General features: G+C 38.5%; 2 protein-coding genes across 2 annotated transcripts in view; one reads left to right on the top strand and one right to left on the bottom strand.

Moving 5' to 3' along the window:
* The window catches only part of LOC112150495 (E3 ubiquitin-protein ligase MARCHF2), a 6,167-nt gene extending 1,687 nt beyond the window's left edge, over positions 1–4,480 (top strand). The window contains exons 2-5 of the mRNA XM_024278878.2: positions 708–1,002; positions 1,099–1,294; positions 2,439–2,648; positions 2,732–4,480. Of these exons, the coding sequence (XP_024134646.1) occupies positions 821–1,002; positions 1,099–1,294; positions 2,439–2,648; positions 2,732–2,890 (747 nt within the window). The 5' untranslated portion in view covers positions 708–820 and the 3' untranslated portion in view covers positions 2,891–4,480. The remainder of the gene's footprint in view (positions 1–707; positions 1,003–1,098; positions 1,295–2,438; positions 2,649–2,731) is intronic.
* A 1,508-nt stretch (positions 4,481–5,988) lies between these two features.
* LOC112150496 (ras-related protein Rab-11B) lies at positions 5,989–10,456 on the bottom strand. The gene is made up of 5 exons (XM_024278879.2): positions 9,849–10,456; positions 8,103–8,298; positions 7,822–8,015; positions 7,668–7,748; positions 5,989–6,597 (listed from the first exon to the last, which is right to left on the bottom strand). The coding sequence occupies exons 1-5, from the start codon at positions 9,886–9,888 to the stop codon at positions 6,452–6,454; spliced, it is 657 nt and encodes a 218-aa protein (XP_024134647.1). The 5' UTR covers positions 9,889–10,456; the 3' UTR covers positions 5,989–6,451.
* Positions 10,457–10,610: the final 154 nt, after the last annotated feature.

Genomic DNA, 10,610 nt, shown 5'->3' with positions numbered 1-10,610 from the left:
TATTTTTATCTCAAAATTCCTGACACTAGGTTGTTATATTGTTGAGGGAAAACCCTAAACAATAACTTTTGTTTACATTGAGCTCTATGGTTAATCTCTTGATCAACAACATGTAGCGCTCAGGATTATGTAGATTAATTCTGGGACTTTATTGTGAAGGCAGTTTATTTTGACAACAAAAACTGATATTAAGCTGTCACATTTGGCAGAAAAAGTCATTTTTTTGTTGTTTTTCTTTTAGACAGTCATTTTTCCTACACTGACAGCGGCAGTACTGTTATCGGAGGGGAAGAAGTGGGCCGCTGGCTGCACAGCAGCAGCAGAGTGCCTCCGTCTGGGGTTATCTGAGGGGGGAAGCTGTTTATCAGTCTGCAGCACATCTCAGTCACTGCTGCTGACATTACTCTTGCTTTCATAATGCATTAGCAGCTGCTTTCCTTTCCTGCAAATAATATTGTGCATTTCATATCTGAGCATCTATTTGTAGTTCATAATTGGAGTTTCTTGCCCTTTTGTTTATCCTTAAATGATTGGCTGATTTTTTTTTTTTTTTATCAGAAAAGTTAAGTTTGGTGGAGTCATGTGACACAAAAAACTACAAAGATTTGAGATAGCTTCAGACATTTACAGCTGTCCCCTTGAGACTAAATATATGACTTAAGCACATGTTATTAATGATGTGTTATTTATGTTTTTTTATTTCATAGAAGCACTCCTTACCAGAGGAAAGCAGGAGGTGTTAGCGATTCATATATTTTTTTAAACACGCATTCATCACCTCCAACGCCTGGACGCCCTCACGGCTTCATCTGCTGTAACCATGACAACAGGGAGGTGTTTCCACCTGCCCGGCTCTCTTTGTGACTGTGCCAACAGCACAGGTCTGTGGAAGGGCGTGGAGGACGGGGGCGCCGACGGGTGCCAGGCGCACTATGTGACCCAGGTCACGGCCATAGACGGTCGGTTGCTGTCCTCTGTGCTCAAGCCAGTCAGTGTGCAAAGGTGAGTGGGTGTCACCCCCTTTATGTCAACCGTTTCAGGTCTATTTGGCACCAAAAAAGGGTTGTGTTTTTAATAATTTACCGACTTTTGCATTAGCGATGGCTCCATCTGTCGGATTTGCCACGAGGGAGGTGGCAACGAGGATCTGCTGTCGCCGTGCGATTGCACAGGAACGCAGGGCGCGGTGCACAAGAGCTGCTTGGAGAAGTGGCTGTCGTCTTCCAACACCAGCTACTGTGAGCTTTGCCACACAGAGTTCTGCATCCAGCGACAGCAGCGGCCGCTAACAGAGGTAACCAAGTCAAAGGACCTTGAATCCATTGCAACAGTCTTTCTCGTCGTCCTCTTTGAGTTTGATGAACAATGAATTTGTTAACCCCTCAAAACTGTCAACACTGGTGACGCTTAAACACAAAACCTTTAACATACTGTAAGTATGGCACGATCAACGTCATTCCAGTAGATTCTGAAGGAGAAAAGCGGCGTGATGGTGTTAACGGTTGAAAACTCACAATAAATCAAAGAACATAAACACTCAAGCAGACTCACTCTGATCAATTTTTAAAAATGTATTTTAATAGCATTCCCAGTAGTCTTTTAATTATGACTATTCAGTTTTTACTTAAAATTCTTAAAAATGGGTCGACAGGACTTCATCAGAAATTTCCTCATTTCCCATAATCCCTTTGTTTACACACTCATCTGCTAGCTTACAGCCCCTCACAACTCCAAGCTAACATTAGTGGTGCAACAAAAAAAGGCAAACATTATCAGAACTAACAAGTCATACAGTCTTGAGCCAAATACCAATATGGTTTAAGAAAATTAGGACGTACATAGTTACAGGATTACTAAATTAGCAATTATTTCGTTTATTTAACCTCGAAGATAAACTAAAGTTTTTTACATCCCTGCTGACTTGAAGAAGTCTTGTTTGCTCTATGCTTTCTCCAGAATACACAGACTTTAAATACTAAGCAAAACTTTGGTAAAAAGTCTGACATTTTATGAGTTTAAAGCACCTGGATAATCCGGTCTGGCACAAGGAGTCTTTTATTTTAAAAGAAAATCATATGAACTTCTGTTAAATGTGAAAAATAATTCCATATATTGAGAAAAGGTTAGTTTCTTTCTGTATTTCTGTTTTAATTCATACCACAAAAAATCATAACTCATATTTATAATTAAACTACAAGTTTTTTCAAAGTACTTTTTTTGTTTGCTCATGATTCACCACAATTTGAATAAAACAATACCAGAAATTAAATTTTAATTTTTTTATTTATATATATATATGTCTTCTATCATGAGAAAAATACTGCAACAACATGTTAAAACACCAAAAATACAAATTTATTGGAGTCTTTAAGTAACTCAGGACTACAATCTTTTATTTTTTGAATTATTTGTTATATTTCTGTTTGTTGACTCTGCAGTGGCTGCAGGAGCCCGGTCCTCGTAACGAGAAGAGGACTCTGTTCTGGGACATGGTGTGTTTCCTGTTTATCACGCCCCTAGCAGCCATCTCCGGCTGGCTGTGCCTGAGGGGCGCTCAGGACCATCTCCAGCTGGGGAAATGGCTGCAGGCTACTGGTCTCATTGCTCTCACCATCGCCCTCTTTACCATTTATATTCTCTGGACACTGGTAAGATATTAATAAAACTAGCAGAGATTAAGCTTTATAACAGCACTGTGTTCTTCATGTCCACTTCTGACCTCCTTCCACAGGTTTCGTTCCGCTACCACTGTCAGCTGTACTCTGAGTGGAGGAAAACGAATCAGAGAGTATGCCTTCTCATTCCTGAAGCCAAGGAGGCAAACTTTTCCCAGCATTCTTTGCTCTCAAATGAACTGCTGAAAAAGTCGAGCAGTGAAAACATCGTATGAGCTCCCACTCCAACATGTTTCCTGTTCCCTGTGTCTTTTCTGTTGCTGCCTGTCAGTAAATCTTGTGAGGCTGAGTGAGTCCACCGTCCTCATGCTGGCTGTTGACCACAATTATGCAAAAAAGGCGCTTCGCCGTAGCGGGGCGGACAGATGTACTCCGCCATCCTCTCCTTATTATGCATTCTGGGAGGAGGCTCTAAACCCTCAGCAGAGTTTACAGGAACGACCACTGCAGAGACTGAACACTGTGGACAGGTCTGCACAGTGCATGAAGAGCTGTGTGCCAACATGCAACATTTCCAAATGCAAACTGCACTTTCATTGATACTGGGGACTGTTGTTTCAACTGGAATTTCTATCGTAAGAAGGATTTCCATGAGTCCTCGGGAAGGTTTTTGTACAAAACAGCAGTTTACAAGTCAGCTTGTAAAGGAACATTTCTTGCAATGTGTATTTTTGCCTGCAAAACTGCTTATTTATAGCTTTTCAATTGTTCATTTTACTGAAGTTTTGTTTGCATTTTTTTTTTTCGTTTAAACCCCTCTTTGGGTTTGAGGAAGGACCGGTTCCTTCTACTTGTTGCAGCTTCTGCTCACTCATCAGAAGTTTTTGGTCCAATTATTTTATGAAGTTTGGCATTTGAGACGGTTAATACAGTTTACACAGAAAAAAAGAAGACTTTCCCAAATATTAATTTTAAAAAATTGTCTGTGTTTTTGACAAATGAATTAGGAATAAAGGCTGTTATATGGTACTTGCATTGAATTGAACCTTTATGTTCTTTCATTTTATAGCTTTTTTTTATAATGATGCTGTTATAATTTTTTTTTAATTCAGTTTAAATGTAAATACTAATGACGCACGGAGAAAAAAACTCTTTTTGTGTTAAATATAGTTTTAGAAAAGTCAAACTTACACTTTTTTTCCGTCCTTTTAGTTTCACAGATGCTAGGGGAGCGTTGTTTTGTGAGGAGGATGTATTATGGTGCAGAAAATGAGCAGCAGACAGATGGTGATATTTTTGCCCCAGCGTGGTTGTTGACAGCGACATTATCAGAGGATCTGTCGGCGCTGAGGCGCTGTCCTCTTGTTTACACGACTCGTGTCCTGTGTCTGTCTGACTAGTGCTCTGGGTTGGACGTTACACAAACATTTGTTTGTGTTTTTGACTGATCTCCGAATGAGGGATTATCTGCAGCTGGTTGAGTGCTCTTCCTGCCTCAGTCATTTGCATGGTGTTTAGGCTTCGTCTTGTATGATCGGTGGGGGGCATCGCAAAGCTGTTTTAAATTATTTTCACTCTGCAATTTTTTTTGCTAATATTTGAAACTATTTTAAAAAAGTAAGCATCATCTCTTTTGAAATCTAATAGAAATTGCTGCACTATTTCTATTTTCTTTGTGATGTTTTTTTCTTAAGAGGCAGCAGTGTTGATGCTATCAGGTAAAATGTCTGCTGCTTCTTTTGTTTTTAGTCCTCACAAGATTCTAATGTTTTATTTAAAAAAAAGCACGTTTTGACCAGAAAGAACTCTGCCACCTACAATCAGCCAAGAAGTGTTTGCAAAGCCAATAAAAGCTTTAGACTTCCTGCTGTGTGGTTGTATTTCATGGAGGGTCTTAAAAATGAGTCTAATCTCGTTCTTGTTTACTGATCATCTTCTAGATCTATGTGGTAGGAGAGGGACGGGGGGCTTTACCTTCACAAGTCTGGTTTGGAAAACAGCTCCGTAATCCCTATGTGGAGGGAAACAAAGGAACAATGGACAGAACCGGACTCTCCTGCAGGAACTGTAACCTCCTCCTCCTCCTCCTGCTGCTGCTGTCATTGCTGTCCAGAACCTACAAACACCACATGTTGAAGCTGCTAGGTCACATCTGCATGTAGTTTGGTTTTTAACTATAACCTGGGGTGGCCAACGTTTCTGCAAAGAGAACAAGATTTGATGAGGGAAAATGTGTGGGCTTGCCAACCTTTGAACCCTCATACAAAATAATGCAAATTAACTATATAATTCAATTCTTTGCAATGGACACATTTTTTTTTTACAGAAACAAAAATAAATTTAAATACATTTCTGCCAAAATTACTGTGAATTTCTGACTTGAAGAACAGAAAAAAATAAAGTCTGTACATCTGGGTTGATATGAAATATTAAATATTTTCTACGAACGCATGCTTTAAACCACATTTGTCAAAGTCAAGGCCCAGGGGCCGGATCTGGCCCTCTGGGTAATTCTATCCGGCCCTCCAGATCATTTATTTATTGTTATTAACTGTCCGATGTTATAATACACTTATTTCTAACTTGCATAATTTTGACAAATTATATTTTTGTGGAGAGTAAAATATTGAAGGTTTAAGTTGATTTATTTTTTAATAATATTCCTGCTGATTTTTATTCTTAGTAATGCTAAAAAGTAACATCTTAAAGTTTTAAAATTTTACTTTTAACATGTTTAATAATAAATGTTTATCCTGTTCGGCCCGCGACATAAAGAGTGTTTTGGATTTTGGCCCCTTGAACAATTGAGTTTGACAACCCTGTTGTACACTTCAAAATTTACATCATGTGAACACAAAAATAACACATAGTAATCTTATTTTGATCTCAGAAAATAATAAATAAATCGAATCCTCTTGTTTGGCTCTTAAGGCTTTAGGTCAAGCAGCCACAGGTTGGTTTATAACAGCATTTAGCCAATCACAATCAATAAATTGTGCACAGTTCTTAGAAAGCACTGGGAGCCACATATTATTGACTCTCTTTCTACACCCAGAAGAAAAATCTGTAAAAGTTTGAGTTTAAAAGGCAGCAGTGGAGTGTAGTATATTGTTATGGTATTACCCCCTTCAAATATGAGCAACACATTTGATTTGATGGTTTTCAAACATAATTCTCTTTTAATGGCAAAAATGTCACTGCACACTACTACAATGTATGTTTCTCTTTTATTATGGATCTAAAATGTATTACTTTTGTAAATGAACAATTTCATCTGTTTTTCATATTTTCAATTGAAATATTAATCCCTTGATTTTTTTCTTAAATTAATGAAAACACAAAATGATTAACAAAAATGTTAAACATAAAAAAGTTTACTGATTGAAGAATTTTATTGTCATTTTATACAATTTCTAAACAAAGAGAAAAGTAGGACAAATAAAGCCAAACATGATTTAAATACAAACATAATGAAGATATTTTGGCATGTTTACTGATGTGATGAAATGTCACTGGCAAATGCATAATACTGATAATTGCAGTTTGTTCCTGCAGCACCATCTAGTGGTTCACCATGAAAATGTGTTTCAGGTTCAGCAGTCCGTGACAGGAAAGCCTCATCCCTGCATTGCAGGGATCTTCCCACCAAAAACCCCAACAATCGAGTGAAATAAAGGCTTCTGAGACGAGGAGCACCTGTGGTTTCTATTTTTATATTACATATATAAACAAAAACGGTGGAGGAAAAAGAGAAATGGCCATAATTAGATTCATGAGAAACAAGTGCACAGCTGATGTGGGGGTATGATTGAAAAACAAGATTTTCAGCCTGAGCGTCACAGACTCTGACAGCACTGAAGTTTGTTGCCTTTCTGACCGTCAGAGGTCGGTGGGACACTGATGTCCACCACATTGTTGCCTGGAGACTCGTCGTGTGCCGATCTGTCTGCTATCTGCTTCTGCGACACGATGCGGTAGATTTCTATAAAGAGAAGTGAGATTTTTCAGTGTGAAAACACAACATTTTTACTCTGATGAAAATGGGGTTTTAACATGTTCTTGTGGCATTTTTCTGATGACAGAGGAGGTATAAAGAGAAAATGAAGCTTAAATTTTGGATTTCTGATTGTTTCTTTATTCAAATTGTGTTAAAACACAAGCAAACTTAATAAAAAAAAATCAATTTGAAAAAGTTTGTGCCTGTGCTGTAAAATCTACAATTGGGAGGCTTCGAGCGCCCTGCTCTGCTCCATTCTGATGCATCCACATGTAGACAAATAGATCCATGAACGTCTTTGTTTTCCTCGTCTGAGCTGGAATCTGGATCAAAACTGTATGGCTGGATAACTCCAATATCACACACTATTTTTGATTCACCATCTACAGTAGGTTGGGGTTGTGAGGGGCTGTAAGCTAGTGTGAGTGTAAACAGATTGATGATGGGAAGTGGAGGCAGGCCTACACCAATGAAAAAAAGTTCTCATTTGAACGTAGTGTGGAGTGTTAATGCTTGATATTCTGTATGTGCAATATTTGTCAATAAAGCTGAAAAAAAAACAGTTCTTCCCTCAATTTGGCAAGAGGAGCTGGCCGCAGAAAACAACATGGCCTCAAGATGGTGCTAGAGCGTTATTAGCTGGAAGTCCTCGACCTAAGTGCTAGCGGAGTTCACACTCTTCCCCAAGAAAAACTCCGGAACTAGGTCATGCTTAGGGTTACGGTTAGGAATAGGGTTAGTTAGGGTTTGGGTTAAGCTTAAGATTACAAATCTTCAAGTTTAGATACGCAAATTCAGCTTCAGTTGCGACATTTCTGCCTTTGGCTAATGATGAGTTTTAATGTTGTGTTTGGGCGCCATCTTGTCTGCAACCAGGTCTCTCACCAATTTAGAGGTGAAAACTCTTGCCACTCTGGAGAAACTATGTTCAAGGAAACAACACGCTTTTTTGATTTGGCTAAAAATAGCATAATCATAAATAAAAGACAACTGGGAGCGTTTTTTTTTTAAAAGATGATTAAAGTGTGACTTTAAGGAGGTCGTCTTTAACCCACCTGTTAAGATGTTCTTGAATGCTTCTTCTACGTTTGTGGAATCCAACGCTGATGTCTCAATGAATGACAGCGTGTTTTTTTCTGGACAGAGATTTAAAGGCGGTTTTTAGGTTTTGTGTTGGCTCAAGAATCTCTGCTTCCTGGTGTCATCTACCTGCGAAGGCGCGGGCCTCGTCCGTGGGCACGGCCCTGAGGTGGCGCAGGTCGCTCTTGTTTCCCACCAGCATGATGACGATGTTGCTGTCAGCATGGTCCCTCAGCTCCTTCAGCCAGCGCTCCACGTTCTCGTACGTCAGGTGTTTAGCAATGTCATAGACTAGCAGGGCCCCCACTGCACCCCGGTAATATCTACCAAACCACAGGAACATCATTATTATTCTGTGTGCTTCTTAAACCAACTTCACACACTTAGAAAGAGAGAAAGAAAGCACTCACGCTGAGGTGATTGCTCTGTAGCGCTCCTGTCCAGCTGTGTCCCATATCTGAGCTTTTATCGTCTTTCCATCCACCTGGATGCTGCGAGTGGCAAACTCCACCCCAATGGTGCTCTTGCTCTCCAGGTTAAACTCGTTACGTGTGAAACGGGACAGCAGGTTACTCTTCCCCACACCAGAATCCCCGATCAGAACCACTGGAACAAAGCAAAAAGGATGTTTTACACCAGAACTCATCATAATGAAATACAATAAAAATGAGAGTATTTGAAGCAATATTATTGAGGATAAAAAGTCTCTGAACCATGTTGATCATTTTCAGTGAAAGGGGTTTCTAAGCTGGAATGTTAAAATGTCTTATCTGATCTGACTGTGCTGTGTTGTGCTTTTAGCAGGAAGGAGCTGACTCATCGTGTACTCGAGGCTTCCAGTTGTGGTGAGTCATCAGTTTTCAGTGATTTATTTCAACATTGGGCAACTCTACTTGGAAAAATAATCTCAGCATTTGAAAAATAAAAGCTTCTTTTACAAGAATAAAACTAACATTCAAGTTTCTGTTATTGTGTTGGTTTGCAATAAAATGTAGATCAAGTTGAATTCAATTTGACTGACTTGCTAAAATGTAAATGAATACATTGTAATCAATTAATCTATATATATTTCTACGATCCAACCAGATCAATCTGTGTGAGGCAAATTGTTAATCGAATTGACCTATAGCGTTAAAAAATACAGTTAAAATGAAATAAATTGATTATATCACTGTTAGAATTTACCATTTGGATTGAGACACAAAGTTTATTTTACTTTAATGTAAAAACAACCATCACAGCAGATAACACACATGAGATGGCAACAAAAAATGATTAATCCATTATTTGAGTCCATTGTGTGGAAACACTCTGCATTTTGCACAGACATGTGACCATACAGTGTGGTAGAATGTTTTAAAAACTGGATTATTTTAACTAAAATGTGAATAGATTTGCCATTAATTCTTGTTTACATGTTTGTTTGTGCAGATATATACACTTGATTATCTTGCAAGAAACACAAGGAATGTGGAAAACTTCCCCTTCACTGTTCAGCACCAGGTATTTATCTGTGAGTAACACTGGGTGAAGTTTTGGCTAAAGATTGATTTTAGGTCCGTGAATCGGACCGTTCAAAATGAACCAAAATTGACAACGGATCGCATCAGCAACCACAAATTATGATATAATTCGAATTATCAAAAAAAAATTGTTACACCCTTATTATCAATAAAACAATGTAGGATAGGCTAATCTAAAAATACACAAAAAATATTTCAATATTTAAGCAGATGAGTTTCATTTATATGAAAAATAATTTATATCAAATTGAGTAATCCAGTAGAGACTTATATAAGCTGTCAGATGGTAAATATGAGTTAAAAAGGGAAAAAGAAAAACAAAGTTTATGTTCCTTCTGTTAAGTAATTCCACAAAAGAGAATCATTTTTTTTCTGTTGATTTCACTGGACTGGCTGATATTGTTAGTGTTTTATTGATTCTATTTCAAACACAAACCAACATAACATTCTAAGAGTTTTTGTATAATTGTTGTGCTGATGTGCTCAGCTATAGAAGCTGTACTGCAGCTCCAGCAGTGGAACAGCTGATCCAAAGGTGGACAGCTGAGCAAAACACTGCTAGCATGCTAACTCGGGTGTAGCCGTTTTTAACGCAGGAGAACTTCGCCTTCGAGGATGGTCCGTCCTTCCTACCTTTAAATAGGAAATCATATTCGTCGTCTCTGTTCCCCATTCTTGAGAGATCAGCTGGCGGAGAGCCCAGCGGTGACGGAGGAGACTTTTCTGCTGCACCGGCTTGGGTGGTGCAGCGCCAGCCGGGATGACAGGAGACGGCGCGCGCACGTTACGTAAGGGAGGGGAGGTGGGCGGGCGCTCTACGTGCTGACGTAATTTTACCCCGACGCTGCTTCACGTGCGGTTTTACATGAAGAGGACTGATATTCTTGTTTTATATACACCCAGGAATATTATTTTTTATTTTTATTTACTTATCTTCCCCTTTATTATTATTTATTTATTTAGTTTAATGTTATTATTTTTCTTTATTAACTTTGTGTGTGTGGGGGGTCATTTCAATTCATCATCATTTTGTACCCACATGTTTTTATTGTTGTTTCTTTATTTATTGAAAATTTCACATTTTGTACCCACATGTGGTTCACGTGCCTTATGTTTGTGGAAACCCCGTAAGCCCTGAAGCTTTGTAGATCTAAATAAAGCATTACGTTCGGTTTTATCTGACTTAAAAACATGACTGTTCATTTTACAGGAAAAAATGTCACATTCTTTACATTCTTTGCTATAAAAAGCAAAACACGTCAACGGCAGCTAATTTTAGATCATTGTGACATTAAGCTGTTCTAACCCACACAAAGACTTGAAACAATTACCGAGCATTTGGGTATTTAGTTTGTGTTCTGTCATACTCCAGGAAACTCCAAGATCCTATTTTTA

This window comes from Oryzias melastigma, linkage group LG4 (assembly GCF_002922805.2).
Source record: "Oryzias melastigma strain HK-1 linkage group LG4, ASM292280v2, whole genome shotgun sequence".
Classification (NCBI taxonomy): domain Eukaryota; kingdom Metazoa; phylum Chordata; class Actinopteri; order Beloniformes; family Adrianichthyidae; genus Oryzias; species Oryzias melastigma.
The sequence above is the reverse complement of the archived record's forward strand: the minus strand, read 5'-3'. Positions and strand labels throughout refer to the sequence as shown.

Bases quoted from the DNA above. Each gene is read 5' to 3' on its own strand.
- LOC112150496 (XM_024278879.2), bottom strand. From the start codon at position 9,888: ATGGGGAACAGAGACGACGAATATGATTTCCTATTTAAAG. The intron at 8,299-9,848 runs GTAGGAAGGACG...GCTTTGTTCCAG, and splicing joins ATATGATTTCCTATTTAAAG to TGGTTCTGATCGGGGATTCT. The intron at 7,749-7,821 runs GTAGATGACACC...ATCTCTGTCCAG, and splicing joins CGAGGCCCGCGCCTTCGCAG to AAAAAAACACGCTGTCATTC.